The 19769-nt window shown below is 32.3% G+C and overlaps 1 protein-coding gene across 10 annotated transcripts in view; it reads right to left on the reverse strand.

The window, feature by feature from the left end:
- Positions 1-201: 201 nt before the first annotated feature.
- The window catches only part of stv (BAG domain-containing protein starvin), a 31939-nt gene continuing 12371 nt past the window's right edge, over positions 202-19769 (reverse strand). For 5 of the 10 annotated variants that reach the window (XM_036360497.2, XM_070111998.1, XM_036360496.2 and 2 more), the window contains exons 3-4: positions 2311-2419; positions 202-2239 (exon numbers count right to left, since the gene is read on the reverse strand). In XM_036360497.2, the coding sequence (XP_036216390.2) occupies positions 624-2239; positions 2311-2419 (1725 nt within the window). In that variant the 3' untranslated portion in view covers positions 202-623. Of the gene's footprint in view, positions 2240-2310; positions 2420-2537; positions 2646-7451; positions 7706-19769 lie in introns of those variants that run through there. The other 5 variants (XM_036360507.2, XM_036360506.2, XM_014238478.3 and 2 more) reach the window with 5 other exon arrangements.

Consider the following 19769-nt stretch of genomic DNA (forward strand, 5'->3'; position numbering starts at 1 on the left):
CTAGATTTACTTCGGAAAAAACTTAATCACTTTTATCGCCGAAAATTAAATAAGAACAAGCGATTTTCGATAACAAAAAAATCGAATCATCTGTCATATGATAGAAATCAAACCACAAAATGTATATTTTTTACCTTAAGACCTTAATTTGAACCTTAAATTATAACCAGAATATTGTGAAAAAACAAAAAAAGCCATATATTTTAAATATTTGTATTCCTATTTATTAATATTATTTTTTGTCCAAAAAACGCAGTGCCTGTCTAGTCGCTCACCTCGCTAATCGGTGAAGAAGCAGGACTCGTGCGGTACACTTGCTTTCGTTAAACATCTTCTCACTTAAATTTACGAAAAATATCTTTTTTTTTCTAAAGCACTGCGCAGCATTCCTTTCAACATTTTCTAAAATAATTTGTGGCATAAAATAAAAACGTATATAAGTATATATTTTTTTTCTTAAATTTTCGTTAAATTTCTAACACAACGAATTTTACATTTATTTAGATGTATGAAACTAAGTTTTTTTAGGACTTTCGTTTGGTGATGCTATGTAAACGCTTTGAAAATGTGGCTGAGTAGGAAGAAGAGCTCACGGCGCCTGATGAGCTGCGCTGTTGCAATCATCATTTGCTCGACTCCGCCTCAGCCTTTGATGACAATTCGGTTGCGGCGGTTTCCGCAGCCGGAACATCGCTACTGGCCACTGCTTCTTTGCTGCTCGCCTCGGCAGCCTCTACACTCTTCACATTACTAGCGCTTGCTGACTGTTCGACTTGCATGCCCTCTGGCGGTGGCAACGGTATGGGGGATTGAATTTGTTTCGCATCAGCCGGTTCCGGCTCGACGGCAGGCGTCTCTGCAGCTTCAGTTGCGACCGCTACAACTTTCTCTTTTGAAGCGCTCTTGCGCGTCGCAGCCTCATCGGTTTGCATTGGTACAGTGGCATTGCTCGACGCGGACTGTTCAGCCGGTTCGCCGCCTTCTGCGGCCTGTTGTGCGGCCTTAGTGTTCTCGTTCGCTTTCGCCTCTAGCACATTGATAGATGCCTGTATGCATTTGATGGCCTCCTTACGCGCTAGACGTATGCTGTCCTTTCCATTCGTATCGATTGTGTCCAACTTAAGTAGGTTGCGTGTCAACATCTCGTCAAGATAGACGTACTCCTTATCTTGACGTGTGCCAGTGAACTTCTCCACTTTCCCCATGAGATCTAGTACATCACGTTGAATGTCTTGGATTTTGCTGATTGAGTCCAGCGTGTGTGGAGTTTGTGGTGGCATGCCACCGGCGGCTGCACCTTGTAGCCCGGCACCCTGTTGAGGTGGCTGCTGCTGAGTATTTAGTGGAGTTGGACGGTGTTGTTGATGTTGCGGCTGTTGTTGGTGCTGTGGTTGTGGTTGGTATTGTTGTTGCTGTTGTTGTGGCGGCACAAATGCTCTAGCTGATGCACTAGCAGAAGCTTGTGCCTGACCGGGCGCGCTATTTTGATTTGGAATTTCCTTGTGCGCGTTAATGATCGGTTCGGAACGACCCTCTACAAAGATTGGTATGGTACGCACATAGCTGCCACCCGGAGTTTGTGGTGGTGGTGGTGTCTGTTGTCGTTGCTCTGGGTGCGGTTGCTGTTGTGGCGGGTAATAGGCCTTATGGTACTGCGGTTGCTGGCCAGCATTGACGCCAGCCTGCACATGTGGACTAGTCTGCGTGCCGAACTGTGAGTGTCCGGCCTGTGGTGGCGGGGTCTGGCGTTTGCCATTCACTGGCTGTTGTTGTTCTTGTGGTGGCGCCGAATGAGCGCGTATACCCTGTTCCGACTCAAGAGCTGACTTCACACCCATATCGACTGTATTGCGTAGACCATGTTGCTGTAAATTATCGCTATGCAACTGTGGTGCAGCGCTGTCTACCTGATCGCCAGACATGCGGACAGTGGGATCTTCTGTTTGTATGGCGGCATCGCAGAGTTTCTTCGAAGGCGACTGTGGTATGCCAGCACCATTGGGTGGTGAAGTGGGTACGTATGATTGGTAGTAGGTGGGTCCTCCACCTTGTACTGGCACTTGTTGTTGAGAGCTGTGTCGGCGTGGCAATGTGGCGCTTTCGTCACGTCTGTGACCAAAACCGTCTGGTATATATTGACGGAATTCCGAAGGCAGGCGATTGAAGAAGTCATCGTCACGGCCCATGTGATCGGCAGCACGGCGACGACCGAGCGAGTTGAATTGGGGAAAACCAAAATCTATATAAAAGCGTAAAGTAAAATTTTAATCAGCACAAATTGCAAGAGATTCGTTAGTTTGTTGTGCTTACGTGAATTGTTAAAGCCACTAAATGGGTCATGCATGCGGCCCAAGCGACTGCGTGGAAACATGTCCATATCCATATCCATGTCCATGTCCGGTTCGAAACCAAAGCCCTGCTGAAAGAGGCATAGAAAAATATTTAAACGTTAGTAAAACGTTATGAGAATAAATGAGAGACCTTAAGAATAATAAAAATTTAATCTCTTTGCTGAAATAACTTTTAAATAAACGTACAACTACGTCGTCGTAAAGCATAGATTTGTCAGTTTATTGTATGAGTTTGCAAATTTTTATAGTTTTGGTTAAAAAAAATTGGTTTTTAGTTTTCAAATTTAATTTTTGTTTTTTTACAAAAGGTTTTTGACAAGTGAGTGAAAATTTTATAAATAGTATTTGAACTTTTCGTTTCGCTTTCGGACCCAAACAGGGTGCTGGAAGTGGTAATGTGTCAAAGCAATAATAGGAAAACGGCTACATTTGAATTAAGAAAAGAATAAGGCTAGATACGTAACTCGAAAATTGTAATGAAAGCCAAAGGTGTGAACCTTTAGGAAGTTGATATTTCGGCAAGTTATAGTAGAGATCAATTATATATATTATTTCTGAAGTTTTTACGATACTTTTATTGAGTTCATAGTATATATTATATAGCATATAATTTAGTGGTGAAGCAAGGTGCGGCGGTAAACCTTTGATGATAGCTATATTCGCAAAAAAAGAATTTTACAAATATCAGAAAAATCCTTAAAATTGCACAGAAAAAATTCAGAACAATGTAAAAATATGTTTTTCAAATACTACACTGAGAAAAATCATTAAAGTCAGAGATTCCAGGATACCACAGACAGAATTCAGGGTTTCCAATATTCCATAAAGAAAATCCTGAATATTTTGCAATCGGAGCATCCATTACTCAGCAGTGAAAATTTAAAAAAATATATAAAATATTTTATCGGTATATATACAGAAATAAAAATTTACGGTCCAAGGGGTTCAACAGATTGTCTACAACAATTAAGTCACGCGTAGCACGATGACCAAAAAAAAACATGTATTTATACTCATACAAGCGTATGCGCCATACATACAGAGGTATGTGCACTGATGAGTGCAATTTATAAATTGTTTATTTTTAGCAAAAAAAAAAAATTATTTAGTTATTCTCATTTTATTTTTATTTGTTTTTTGTATCGGAGGTCCACCTTCAATTTGCTTTATTGGATACACAAATAGACTAAACAACAAACAAAGAAAACAATTTTATACGAACAAAAAATCAAAACAAGCAAATACACGACAGTGTCAATCATAATAATAACGACATCGTCGCAGAAATACAAAATGACTCAACTAAGTCTACGCGAAAAAAAAAAAGTAATTTGAGTTAATAAAAAAAAATTGCCAACAGATGCTAAAATAACATATGTATGTACACATGTAAAAACAACAATAACACGGTGCATATTGAAGTGTTTACCAGCACGTCAAACATTAACGACTCAAATTACAGCAAGTACACATAAGTCATCATAATTCAGCGCAAAAACAATTTTTTTTAAATTTAAACATATTAAAATCAGTAAGGAGTGACGTCATTTGGCAGTGAAATAAATCAGAAGAGAGTAATTTAAGACTTGCGTAGGCAGTAAGACGCAGCGTCGTGCAAAGACGAAAGAAAACAATAAGCTAAAGAACTAGATTAATGAGTTTTGTATGCAAAACTAATATATGCACATATGTATGTATGTTTGTATGTATATTCTACATATGCGAATATTGTACTTGTTCGTCCAAGCCGAAATCGACACACTGTCGATAAAGTGTTGGACCTCTGTTGGGCAGTGCGAGACCGGCAGGCATAACCAAGCACGCCACTACCGGCATGACGTCATTGCCAGCTGAAAATCCGCTTACTTAAATACAAATTTATACATGTTTATACTGCGTATATTTCGCGGCTTAAGTGCCGGAATTTCAGAGGGACATCCGAAAAAATTTAAAATTTAACAAGCGACTACAAAAACAATTTTTTTTCATTTTTTGGCAATTTCTCTGTTTATGTGCTAGTGTGTTTTACGCAATTATTTGCTAACATTTTGCGAAGTGCAATTGTTGCGATTTTAATTTATTTAGTGTGGGTTTTATAGTAACAATTTGGGTAGTAAAGCAATATTTTGTTGTGTTTTTTTGCAATTTCTACAGTAAATTTAAATTTGGTGCGCATAATAGCACATTTAAAAAATTTATAAATATATTCTATAGCGCACGCCTCATTGATAATGCTGAAAAGCTATACAATTAGTTGTTTTATGGTGAATGAATCTGAGCACAATTGGTTTAATGGGTTCATAAAGGCGAGTTGCATATAAATTATATTATTATTTGTAAAAATATAAAAAAATATATACATTTAATAAAAATAAAGAAAAAATAAGATAAAATATAAAGCTAATAAACAAAAAATATATTTTGGAAAATATTACTTAAAGGTGAGTAAAAAGGAGTATAACAAAGAAATCATTAATTATTTTCATTATGTTTCGAAAACAGAAAAAAATTAAAAAATAAGTACTGTAAAAATTAGTATAACAAAGATATCATTAATTAATTTCATCATTTTTCGAAGAAAAAAATTAATTTAATTTCACAAAATATTTATTAGATTAAATAAATAATTTGTTTTTCATAATATGCAAATATTTTTGGTATATAATAAAAAATTTTATAAAATTTCTAAAAAAATATAAAACTCCACAAAAATTTTATATAAAAAATATTTATATCATAAAAAAATAATATGAATTTAAAATATATTTAATTTAATCACAGTAAAATAAAACAATATTTTTGTCAAAAAATAAGCTAAAAATTTTATAATTTAAAATATAATTGTATATCATTAAAAAATAATTTATTTGTAATTAAAAGTTTGTTGAAAGAAAAAAAATTTAATTATATAAAATTTCCATAAAGTTATATACAAAAAGTATTGTGATTATGAAAAATTAAGATGAAAGTAAAATATTATTGATTAATTCACAATAAAAATATAACTAATCAATCAAAGCAAATTCCAAAAAATTGCCAAAAAGTTAAATTGTATTTATTATAAAAATTATATTTCTTTGATAACAAAAACGATTATTTGAAATTAAAAAAAAAAAAATTTCACTGCGGCAGAAGCATTGAAGATTCAAAATTTTTAGCCAAGATTCAGTTTTTCGGAAAAAGTTTTGAAATTGTCGAATGGATTTATAAGGTTGACAGACAAATTAGCGTCTTATTGGGGAGTGCTATCCGTTCAACATATATTGAACGCTACCTAGAATTGCGATATTTATTGAACGTGTGGCATGCAATATTGATGTATTGCGATCTATATAACAAAATATATAAATATTTTGGAATCCGGATCGCGGTTCGTAGTCCGTGCGTTAAACGTTTAACATTGATTGCGCGATAAAAACATGGAACTTTTTTAAATTGTATTATTTATCTATATTTATATAAAAGTTTTAGTATTTTCATAGATCCGGTAAATTCTTTACAATGGTTGCTAGAAGTTTTTTGATACAACGCTTTCTTTGAATTTTTATGTTCCAAACCATAAAAACATTTTTTAAGTTTTTCCGACATTTTATAAGAAAAAAAATCGGACAACAAATTAAACAAATAATAAAGCGAAACTATTTTTTACCATATTTGTTTCAAAATCTCGAATAAATACTGACGTGGTAATTATTGAACATATAGCATTCACTGATTAATATGGATCACGATCCCAATATTACAAAAAATATTGAACGTATGACAGGTGCCTTTCAATTTGTGACACATATGGATTATCAAGCGCCTTTTTCGATTCAAAAATAAATTTTATTTTGAAAAAAGTTAAATTTTGGGACAATTTTACGATAATTTAGAGGAGTGAATAAAATAAAAAAAAAGTTAGATAGATTATTCTCAGTGTTTGAAACAAAAAGGAATTCCTATAAAAACGCTTAGTGCATCAGTCAAAATATCAGTTTAGTTTATTTATCATATTACTTGTTATTAACGCTTCTAACTCTTTTTTATTATTTTCTATTTTTCTTCACAAAAATGTTTTTGCTTATTTACACAGTTAAATCTTATTAAGTTTCCGACGCGTCAACTATTTTGTAATCAGCCTGAAAATAAATTTTCAAAAAATAAAAATAAAAAAATTGGCAGAAGAAATCGCTATCGGGAGCTATTTGCAACAGCATGATTCATGATTTGCAAAATAAATTTCAAAAATTGTAAAAACAAATAAAAAAAACAAAATAAAAAAAAATTAACAAGTCTGAATGTAAATTTTCAACAACAAAAAAAAACAATTGGCAGGCAACATCTCTTATCGAAGTATTCTTTTTTCACAGGATCCCAAGATACCAAATGAGGAAAATTTAAAAGCAACTATAAAATAATTTAAAAACAAATGAAAAAGATAAAATCAAAATATATAAAAATTATTTTACAACCAGACCGAAAATAAATTTCCCCAAAAACAAATGAATAATAATAAAATTTGGTAGACGAAATCTCTTATCGAAAGTTTTTTTTCACAGGATGATTATTGGCAAGCTTATAAAGCAAAACGAGAAATGAATTATAAAAAAAATTACGAGCAAATCATGTTTGATTCATGCCACTTCTGAATTTGTATAATCATTTATTTATTCACTTTGCAGTTTACTAACATCTCAGTTAAAACTACTTTTCATATAAATAAAAATAGTAGCATCTTTTATTAAAATCAATTTAATACAAATAATTTTTTAATATATAATTCTGGAAAAATCCAGTTGTTTCCAAAATATCATACTATATATGAAAATGAATACATTGGTTTGTATGTATTTATAAATGTATCTGACTACCCAAATTTGGTTAGCACAAAAAGCAGCTTTAACTTGGCTTGTTTTGGTAGTGTTAAATTTTCCTTTTTAGCCGTTTCACCGCTTGCTTTGTTCGGTAATTTTCGTTAATACCAAAAAAGTCCACTTAATGCACAGCCGTTAATTTATTTGTTGTTAATTTTTTCTCATGCTCAAATAAAGTCACTAAAATTGCACCGATTTTTGCTTGTTTAATCAAAAATTAATATAAATTGTAAATATAAATTACTTGCACACTTGTTGTTATGCTGCACTGCTTTGTTGCTGTTGCGCTTTTTATTTTTCGACAGTCTTTATTTTTTTGCAACTAAATTCACTTAAAGTAAAATATATAATATAATACTGTTTGCTCAATTAATTTTTTGCTCTGCTTTTTGCACTTTTAGTTTAATAAATATTTTCTTCTTTTTCTCGTTCTTCTTTACTCAAAGTGATGTATGTGCTCCGCACACGTTCGCGTTTCAATTTCAACTGTTTTCGCTGTCATCAATTGGCATTGCTTTTATAGAGACGCCCTCGCTTATTTGCGCCGCTTAGCAAGTACTATATAACCACACACACACCCTTACACACATACATACAACCACTTATAGTAGTGGGCTTGAGTGCGGCCACTCTCAATCGTATTTGGTTTGATTGGTTGTGTGCGTTGGCGTATGTAAGCATATACATGTATGCGTGTGCAAGACTTTTCTCGATGTTCTGCGTAACTTCTACGCTCTTCTCGAAGGCGGAGACAATTGGCGCACTCGCTCACTGCTGAGGGGCTCTATTGATTTTTTGATTTTTCTTAGCGATTTTCCACAAGCAAACACATACATATCTACATACATGCACATATACATTTTATGCAAGTTTAAAATTGTTTGCAAAAGCAATTGTTTTGCTTTTCTTTATTTATTAGCACATGAATTTTTTAAATTGTTCGTTTTTTCTTTTGGTTTTCTTTTACTTCTTTTTTTGATGAGTAAATCGGCTTTCCGTAACAATTACGCAAAAATTGTTTATAAGTGGTGGAGAAAGTGAGACATTATTTTTTAAATAATAAGATACACGTAAACGTACATTTGCATAAGTACATACATACATACATATTGTATATGTGGAATTATTAGTGAATAGGTATATTCAAAAATTATAATTTTATTCAGCTATTGTATATTTGTGGTATCACTGATATATGTGGGTACTGAGCTGCTTCTTCATTTCTCCCTTATGCTCTCTTATTCTACTGTAGTCAGTGATAATTTGATTATGATTTAAAATTTATTTACTTGCTTGGCTAAAAAACTTTCAAACCTATCTATCAGATAAAGTCGTAATACACATTGTAGCCATAGACCAATTACACATATGTACATACATGCATACATGTATACAAATAATCTTATCAATGAATTTTTTAAGTTCACCTTTCTATTGTATTCGTCCTTGCTTGGAGTGCTTTCTTTTTACACAAATTTTAGCTTTTTTTCTATTATATATATGGAATATATTCTTATATATGGATTATTTATATGTATATGGAATAATCTAGATTCCAAAAACGTGCTAGAAAACATATGAAATTATATTGCTAGGATGAGAGGAGAGCAAGAAAGAACAGTAAGTGCGTTTGTATTTATATATAACTGCATGAAGCTTCATAATCAGTGACTGGCGTACGACTTTTTTGATTATATTGCAACCTTTTTTGGACTGCTCATTTGACTTCTCATTTTTTGGGTAAAAAATTTAACGTTTTTTCACATTTGACCATTTTGCTAAAAATGGCTACTTTATTAGAAAGTTTTAGGGCTTAGCAACGAATTGTGCGTCGCCACCCAAATAAATTGTCAAAGTTAAATCTGTTTTTAGACTGGCAAAACTCCTAAGGCTTAAACTATCAACTGAATTATGGAACTAGCTCGCAGTGAAAATAATTGTCTAGTTGTTCTAGTAGGAACTGCATTCGCAACTAATCAGTCGACTTTATTTTTTCGTATCAAGTATCATAATAGTTTACAACTGATATATAAATTTCGTGTTATTCTGGCCAAAGCACTAGTTTTGGTCCAAAAAAGTAGGGAATAAAAGAAAATAATGTGTTAAAATAACAAAAAAAAAAATGAATATGATGTAATACAAAGGTTAATTAAATAATCGCATCCGGGAAACGAAATAGCTGATGAGAGTGCGATTCGCTTGACTATCGAACCAGCTGAGGAAATAAGCAAGTCGCTAAAAGTGATACACAACGAAATTAACGAAAGGGCTGACCCACGGCTCAAGGTGAGTTGGATGCAGGATTGCCAAGATTTTGTTCGAAAGAGCGGAAGAAAAACAAGCACGCTTTCTGCCAGGACGCATTTTTAACAATGACACATGTATAAAGCGCAGGGAAGCAGGCATTAGCGAGACGCTTTGAGACCTTCTCAGCTTATGTCCGACCGTATATAGAATTAGGAGCTGCACATTTCAAGGGATTGTTGGAAGTATTAGAATTAGATATCAAGCCTCTATTAAACTTAACCAAAAGCGTTGACGTCAAGCACGACGTAAACTTCAACTCGTATTAATAATAAACCTCAATCTAGCGTTACAAAGGACCTGTAGGTCTATGTATGGCGTGAAACCCAAGCAGTGTAACCTAACCTAACTTAATTAATCCCATTAAAACTCGTAAAAATCTGTTTACTTATGGACTAATTCTTCCTTAGTCTCGGAACTCTAGTTAGGTTAGGTTAAATGGTTGATCCTAACAAGGATCTCTCTTGAATGGCTTATAACACCGGTCCGTTGCGGTACGTAAAACTCCTATAAAATTGATCATAAAGAACCTCATGAACCGACGAAGCGCTTTAAGCCGATCACAAATTTGTTGAGGCGATTATTGTCAGTTTCGGCTACGTCTTCTTGTTGGCCAAAGGTGTGACTGCCGAGATGTTTCAACTTCAGCCTTGCAAAAGTTGGCCATTGGAGGAGAAATTGTCTAAATGTTTCCATTTGACCTTCTGCTATAAAACTTTGACAATTTGTGCCCGACTGGATTTTCGTACTTCAGCGTGAACGTCTTTTGGACAATGTCGAGTAAGAACTCCTACTATTGCGGACAGAAGTTCAAGTTATAAACTAGTACTTTTCTGATTACTTTCATATATATAAGTAAGTATTTTATAGAAATTTTTACAGAAACGTCTGAATAATTTGAGTTTTTGAACACATTTTATTTTTGTACCGAGGTACCGTTTCTTTGAGAATAATTTTTCATAATTTCCTACTTCAGTTTTGAACTTTAAGTCATTTTTATTTCCTCTTTATTAACTTTTTTTAAATTACATTCAGGTCTAAATAGTAGTTTAAAATTTTTAGATTATATTTTTTTTTTTTTTTTTTAACTTAATTATCTCTTTAATAAAGAATACGATCATCGTAGCCCAATACTTCGTACATCAATGTTAGCAGTCTAGTGAGTTTATGAGGCTTTAGTAAGTAGTAATTGATCTAGTAATATTAGGCTTAGTATTTGTCTTATTCGATTCTTTAAGCAATTTTTTACGATGACAAGTAAACAACTTCAGAGACAAAGAATCTTTTATATGCATATACATAACTATATATACTTATGAAATCAGTTTGCTTGAAATGAACAGTGCTTTTAAAAATTTTTCCCAACTTTTTTAACACGATTGTTAGCCAACAAAAAAAGAAAACTTTGAGATTATTAAAAAATTAAGAAAGAAGAAAATGCTACGAAAGATTTATGGACTTAAGTGTGTTGACCAAAAGAAAGATCACATAAGATAGAAGAAGATGTTGAATCGTACGAACTTTATTCTATGAGTAGAACTCGAAAAGGTTCGGCGTCTCTGTGCTGGAAGTAACAAGTTGATATGGATTTGACGCCATTTGCTGTTTATGAACTTGGTCAAATTACCTTAGTGGCTAAAGTTTCAATCTCTATAGACCGTTCTACGAAACTTGCAAGTGTAATTCTACTGGGTGTCGAATAAATTTCGAAGAAAAAGCTAGGAAATGCTGCCATTCCGAATTTTAGTGAGTCAGTGTAATAATTTTTGCCTGTATTATTACTATTGCAAAATATGCATATGGAAGTATATAAAAAAAAATGTTGTAAATACAAAGGCTGTTCTTCTTATACTCTTTCAAAGCTTTTAGTGGCAGGCTTTCATATTCATGTTTGCTTTTACTTATGTGAATTTGCACAAATATATCTAAAAAGCTATAGATCCACTCCAAAGAGTGTCTGTAAAGCCTCACTATGAATTCGCGTTGCTACATTTCGTTGCACTTATGGCAATATTAATTGTAAATGGTACATATTTACATACAGACACACATAAATTTATAGGCGCAAACGCCAGTTGGCAGCAATAATGCAAATGTTTTGGAAAATAGTAGGCCACAGCCGACAGATGCCTTCGTCTAGCGCGCCGTAGAAATATGCGGTTATTCGATATATACATATACGCATGCAAATCATTGAGATATAAGTATGTATGTAAATATTTATTGGATCGACTTTATGGGTATATACATATGTATGTATATAGTGGGGTGCACAATTTTCCTGGAAGCAGTGTAATTACAAACAAATGAGCTACTCAGAAGGCGAAAATAATTGAAATAACACGAAGTAATCAAATAACTGTGTAATTTAACAAAGTACTCATTTTTCCAATACTTATGCGTTTACATATGTAGATCATGAATATATACGACTTGATCGTAAGACAATCACTCTTTTGTTGCATACATACTTATATAAAATATATTATGTAGCCATTATATTATCTAAAAACTTCAACTTCAATAATATAATCAGGGTGGATTTAAAAAATTTAAATTAATTTTTTATTCTGCGTATGCACTTTTCTTGCCCTCAAATAGTACCAATTTAAGTATTATTTCCGTTATGTGCCTATTAGAGTGTGCCACGTAGATATTAAAGTTCAGCTTACCTAAACCACATTCGTTTGGGAACAAAATTTACGCGTGGCTTATTAGACTAACGCTGATATATGATAAAGCACACAATTTTATATACCAGGGTGGCCCTAAATATTAAGTCAATACATTCTTTCTGCATTCTCACCTTAACTGGCATAACTATGGTCGAAAGTATATGCATATTTAATTATTATTACCCTAATGTATACCATAGCACATCTCTATTCAAGTGCCATAAATACGCTCCCCTAATACATCGAATTGCTATCACCATTCAAAGTCTATTCAACCCATTAGTGCCTAAGGGCAGCTGCTTTCCATTTTATTCACTCTCCTCGCATAAATTTTAAATTTTTTTCTCAATTTGTCGACATTTCTTTGTTTATTTTCAACATTCAATATTTTGCGATTTTCAAGTGGTCAGTGCTTTGTTCGCGGTCTCATTAATTTTGACATGATTTGAAAAGCATATACACGAATACATATGTATTTTTGTATTTAAAAAATTTTACCACTAAGTATGGGGTATAAAGAAAATTAATTTAGCTTTTTCCACGAACGCTTCACACTTGCAATTGTGCAATTTTTTTTCGAGACAATCAATCCACACAAGTCTTAAATACATGAAAAGCGGCCTAGTGCTGTATTTGGTGTGTGTATAAATATTTCACTTAAGCATTTTTCACTCATTTTACACTAACCTCAAATTTCATAATGCTGGCAAATACACTAATTGTTTTTGCTTTAATTAAAATTTTTTTTTATGAAAAACACGCCTTGGAATCACTTTTATTTTTAAGTGATCTTCTGCTCACTTGCTGTTTAGTGAAACTTTACACACACACTCACATATGTACATATGTGCATATATACATGCATACATATTTACTTTTCTCTTGGCACGCTTCTTTTTGACAAAATTTTTGACAATTTCAATTTCTTTACAGATAGTTAATAGCATATTCGTATTTTACTCGTATAAGTTTGCCCCTCTAACCGTCTATATGTCTGTCTTTCCACTCGCTGCGCCATTTTTTGTCACTCTTTATTGCCCGCATCGCTGCCCCAATGCTTTTTGTTTTCATTTCCTTGGCGTGGTGACAGTTGCAGCTGCCAAATTGTTATTATACGGTCAAGGTGAGTCGAAAATTGTTCGTGTCGTCCATCATAAAATTCCATAGAGCCCACTCATACATATGTATGTGTTTGTGAGATGTTGAGTTGTGAGAATTTACGCAATTGCATTCGTGTAATTTTAACAATTTTCCTTGATTCGTAAAATTTCGTAATTTTTGTGTTTGAAGGTGAGATTATTTTCGAAATTTTTTTATTCTAGTTTATTATTATATTATTCTTTTTCTTGATTTATGACTTGAGTAGTATTTATTTCATAATTGTTTTAAAAATATTAATTTTTAATTATTTTCATTATCTTCTTTTTTCTTTCTCTTTTTATTTTTCTTTTTTTCGCCCCTTTTTAAAGAACGATGAATTAACAATTACTTTTTATCAATTTGAAAAAATGCAAAATATAGCTTTGTTCATATTTTTTACATTCTAATATAAAAACGCGTTGCATCGACCACAATGAGAAACATATAAAAAATGTAGAGTAGTTGCCATATATGAGATCGTCGATCGATGAAGATCTGGTGATTCACCTTTTAGGAGTTTATGGGTAACACAAAGGACGAGTATCTGTTCAAATGAGATTTATCGATTTCGGATTAACACTACAAATCAACCTAACCTAATCTATATGAGGCCCATTTAGGTATATTTCTTCTTCTTTATTATTAACCAGCTAATCACTTCATTTGCCAGCAAACTTGGTGGAAGAGGTTCTCATATAGACGATGAGATGTGATCATAGAACTTTTAATATTATATACATATATTCAATACCGCACACGACCGCTTCGTAGGGAGTAAACTGGGCGAGGGCAATGATACCTACATCGTATATGTTGCAGCCTAGCCGAGCATAATTTATTTTAAATTTAAATTGGTTATATCTTTCCAATGGAATGTCCGAATCGAATAATTTAAAAAGTTATATAAAGGTATTAAATCAGTCTTGAATATGAAGTAATTAATTTTAATAGAGATTAATACCTGTGTGTGTACCTTACAGAGAGGGCATTTAAATTATTATTTTTAAATAAAAGAACGCTCATTGTGACGTAACTATAACAGTTAGACATACATATCTTATCGTGCCATTTTTTGTAGATAATTATATGTTAAGCAAAGTCGTAGTATTTTGTTCTATAATCAATAGTATTCGCAGCGCACGTTAAGTAAGCAATTTTGTTGGTAGTTTTCTTATACCTTAGGTTACATTATTGGCTTTAAACTTTTTGGAAAATATAATATAGTCTATGTCTACCGGAGAAAGTGTAGCTTTCGAACGGTGAAGTAATTTTTCAAACCCATCTAGTGGTTTTCTCTTTATAATATTAGTATAGATGATTTTTCTTAGAATGCTATTCAAGTAAGCACTCATTGTTTTTTCTCAAAGAAAATCGGAGCTTTCTGTCGCAGTATAGTGATTATTTTGACGAGAGATAGCGTACTATCGTACGTTCATATAAAAATTATTACTTGTAAGCTAAAATCTAAAATATAAATGATATTTTCATAATTTAGTTTTCATTACACGTTTCTAAAATATTTGTTTTAATTAAGTTTCAATTTTGTTCTGGAAGGAAGTACGTGCAATTATGGCATTATCTCTTTATATTATTTACAATATTTTCTTTAATTCCTATTGAACTTTTTCTCACAGCTATTTAATATTTAAGTAAACAATCTCAAAGAGTCTAGGGTATTTTATTAATTTTTATACCCTGTACAGTGTATATTAAGTTTGTAACACCCAGAAGGAAACTTCGGAGACCCTATAAAATATGTACATATCAATGATTAGTGTGACGAGCTTAGCCGATATAACCATGCCTGTCTGTATATACGCACACTAGTCCCTTAGTTCTTGAGATATCGATCAGTAATTTATCATACGTCCTTTACTTTTCAAGAAGCTGCTTATTTTGCGTAACCGCCGATATTGTACCTCTATAGCATATCGCTGCTATAAAAACGTTTTTATTTGACAAAATATATTCTCGAAATTTTGCATGGATTATTATCCAAGAAAATGCTACTGTCTTCAAACAAAATTTTCAGATCGGACCACTAAGCAAACCGTACGATTAAAATCAAGTTCTTGTATTAGACCAGGGTAAATAATATTTGAAAGCAAAAAACCATAGTCGGATGAAACGCACTGAAAAAGAAAAATAAAATAACAAAAATGAAAGGAAAAATAATTTACGTGCGATCTGAGGTCGGGAAAAGGAAGGGCTGAGGCGCGGTTGAATTTTTAATTGTTAAAAACGGTTTTTCTCGATTTCCCCTAAAACCACAAGTCTCATAGAAAAAAGAGGTAATGAAAATGTCGACAATTTCTTTGTAGACACATTTTTCACATAGCCTCAAAATTTATGTGAAAAATTCAAATAACCAAAATTTTGGGTTTTTTTAGTGGGGTCGGAAAATTTATCAAAGTAACGCAGATATTTTTTATACCATCAGAAAATAGAGACAACTCCTACTGGCTTTTAAAAAAGATCTGATATTTTGTCGTGAAAATTTTTGTTAGAAAATCAGGAGTTTTTTTCGAGTTTCAGACGAAATAGGGTATACTCCTTAATAGTATTTTAGACAAAAGAAAACATACACTGTGTTTGGGACATAAAACGGCAAGCGAAATTTGGTGAAATATTTATTTTTGTACAAGATAAAAATAAAAACCTAAAAACTTGGCTATTTAAAATTTTCACGCGAATGAGATTTGAGGCTATGCGAGAAAGGTGTTAATACAAAATCATAATTTCTTTTATCTTATTGAAAATTTATGTAATTATTATCTCACTTTAACACATTCGACTTAATTTAATTTCATCTTATTTTAATAGATTAATTTAATTTAATTTGATTTATTTTTTTTATACATTTTTTGTTTTATTTTAATGTTTTAAATTAAATTTTGTTATAAATAAATTTTTAATGAAATTCATTTACGTTGTTTGTATTTCAATGCAATAATAAACACACAAATTTAAATGATTTACTTATGTCCGTTACATTGACTTAAATAATGACAACAACAAGGAACATTAATAAAATAAATGTAAAAAACTTGTCGGTGTCTATAAATTACACACACATACCTAGGTAAGTACAGCCATACAAATTTATGTATGCATGAGTTCGTCGCGTCAAATAAAGTAAACTAGTGAAATTCGCGCTTACACTCGATGCTATTTTTAAGCTATTACCAGTTGACCGGTTGCCCGGTTGCCCAGTTGCCGGCACCAAACAAATGTCGAACGGATCACGTAGTTTCGTAAACATATCTACCGATATTTGTTTCCATTAATTTACAATATATCTATGTAGGTGTATATCTTTATGTGTGCGTCTGTGTTCTATATTTAAAATAGCCCATTGCGAATTCATAGCTTTTTTGCGGCTTGAACACGTTGTTTGAACTTTTGTTTACATTTCAAATTTACGCATGAAATGTGCGAAGCGAAAGGAAATAAATGACATGTAAATAAAGAAAGAATGTAAACAGTGGGAAATGCGAATAAACACAATTGAAGTCATTTTTCGTATTTTGCAAAATAAGGATTGCCAATTTTGATTAATTTTGTATAAAGATTCTCAGTTCTACTTATGTATTTATAAATATATATATTTATACAGTATATATACACATACATATATGTACTCATATACCCTTACAAATATTTTATTGCATATTCGTGATTGTTAGCAAATTGTGATTTATTTGTTTTCGAAAAATTTCGAAAACGAAAATTTGTGTATAACCACCCTGTATAATTCAAATGACGTCATTGATTCAACTTTAGTGGAATTATTTATTATTTTTCATTGGAAAAATACATTTTTAAGGTATTTTAATATTGTTCGTGATACTCAGTACTTTTCGTGACAGTTGCGCAATAAATTTAAATAGAGGTTTTGCGGTAACGACAAACTAATTAAATAAAAACAACGCAATGCTCAATTTAAAATCATTTTATAAGCTAAGGCTTATGGTGTGCAATTTGACACAACAATTAACTGTATTATTACGCCTTAAATTAATGAAGAACAGAATTCTTAATGTAGTATATTTTTACTTTTATGACTGAAAATAAGAAAAACAAAAAAAAACATTAACATCGCTTTAATAACCTTTTTATATACAAAAGATTATTTACAAGAACTTGATTTCGATCGGTCAGTTTGTACGGATAATTGACAATAATTCATTAAAAATTTCGGGAAGATATCTCGTCGTTCAGTTTGTATGGCATCTACATATATGTTATAGTGGTCCGATATCTGCGGTTCCGACAAATGCGCAGCTTATTGGGGAGAAAAATTCGTTTCCAAAGTGTAGATATCTCAAAAGCTGAGGGACTAGTTCGTGTATATACAGACAGACAGACATGGCTAAATCAACTCAGGTCGTCACGTTGATCATTTAACAATAGCCCATACCTCTTAAACTATTTGGCTATTAATACGTAGACTATAGAAGTTTATATTCAGAGGAGTTGTACTTTAAACGATTTGTTAAAAGTTGAAACGCCGGTGCTGAGGGAACTATTTTTAAAATATATAACTTGCCTTTAGATATAACATATTTTTAATGCCTCTACACAATTCACAGTACGAAAACTCTTGAAGATCTAAAGATGAAGTCGTGTTGGAAAGGGTATATTTCTGACGTTTTAGATGTAGATGGAAGAACTAAATTTATTAGTAAAGTTTGGTGCTCAAGTCCAACAAAGCAATTCTATAAATTTGATGAAAAATCCTTTAAAAATCGTTTATCATTCAAATAGCCATTGATTCCACCCTAATATAATATTAATTTCTCGAAATATCCAATATAATGAGGTGCCTTAAAAAATAGCAACTGGAACGTTTCAAGGAATTATCCGATCATTCCTCTCATTACCAGACGGTTAACCGATTACAAAAAAACATATAGTAATACAATAAAATATATGTTGACGCAAATACTTGTAGATCAAAGATATCATATCAAGGTCAACGTATTTGAAGAATTTCAGAAATGCCTCAGCTCGCAAAAGTCATTGTAATTCGTAGTGAAGAATGATTTCTCGTGCCTTCTTTGGTGCAAGATCTATGGCTAATGGAAAAAGTAACAAAAGGAACAACAGGAAACTTTGAAGATTCTATAAAGTATATATTTATTAAATGATCAGTGTGACGAGCTAAGTTGATTTAGCCATGTCCGTCTGTTCATCTGTTTGTATATACGCGAGCTATTTAATGCCTCAGTTTTTGAGATATTGCTCCGAAATTTCGTACACGTTCTTTTTTTCCAAGAAGCTGCTCATTTATCGGAACCAACGGTATAGAACCACTATAGCATATAGCTGTCATACAAACTGAAGTATCGGAATTAAGTGCTTATGTGGAAAGACGAGATATATTCACGAAATTTAGCATGGGCTACTGACCATGTGAAGCTTCGATGCAATCGACACTAACCTTTTTTCTTGTATTTTATTAAATTAAAAAAATTAGAGAAGCCTTAAATTAGATTTTCATTTCCTGATTGTTTTGCTTTAGAGTCAAACATTTGAAATTTTTTTCGAAGGTAAAGTACGTGTCGAAAAAAATTTAAATAAACACAATTACATTGGTAAAGTTTTAAAAAAATATTTTTATAAAGAAATATGTGGGAGGTCAAAAATATTTGGATAACTAAACAAATAATAAAAGTTGCGAAAAAAAGGCTGCATGAAAATTTAAGATAAAATCAAAACGAGGCCAGAAAAGATATGTATACTACACAAAATGTATAATAAAAGCCACAAAAACAACTTATCACTAAGTATGTAAGTATGTACAACTCTATAAATTCTAAATCTACAATATATGTATGCCCACACAAGTGTTATGCCTTCGTTCGACCAGCCCACAACAAAATCAGCAAGATCACAGCGAAATAGTCAGACGTAAACTCCCACACGAAAACAGTTAAGCAAAAAAAAATTTAAAGAATTATATATTATTTATGCTTGTAGCAACGTCATTAATTGGTAGAAGTGGTGCACGTTGCGAAGCAAGGCAGTGGGAGAGCGTTAAGAGCTGAGCTGACACACACGTTGATGTTCAACGTTTGTGAACCGCTGACGTCTCTAATGAGAACGGAAATGCTAGAGCATAACGAATTCAGTGGGTGAGCGCTGATAGAGAGAAAAGAGAGAGCGTGTGAGAGGTTGATAGATTTTTGTTATGAGCGCGTATTTCTTTACCGATCGACGAGGGATCATCGCGTACCACAAAACTACAATTTATTTGCACACGAGTGTGTGTGAGTGGTAGAAGTCACTGAAAGTTCATGTGCTACCGAATAGATGACAAGCAAAACAACGGCCTACCGCTAAAAATCCCGCAGAAATAAATTGCTAAAACGGTAGCTTATTTGTGAAACCAGAATTTTTTACGTAATTTATTTAAAAAATTTTACGTCTGTTTCGAGCGT

The sequence above is a fragment of the Bactrocera oleae genome, chromosome 6 (genome assembly GCF_042242935.1).
Source record: "Bactrocera oleae isolate idBacOlea1 chromosome 6, idBacOlea1, whole genome shotgun sequence".
NCBI classification, from domain to species: domain Eukaryota; kingdom Metazoa; phylum Arthropoda; class Insecta; order Diptera; family Tephritidae; genus Bactrocera; species Bactrocera oleae.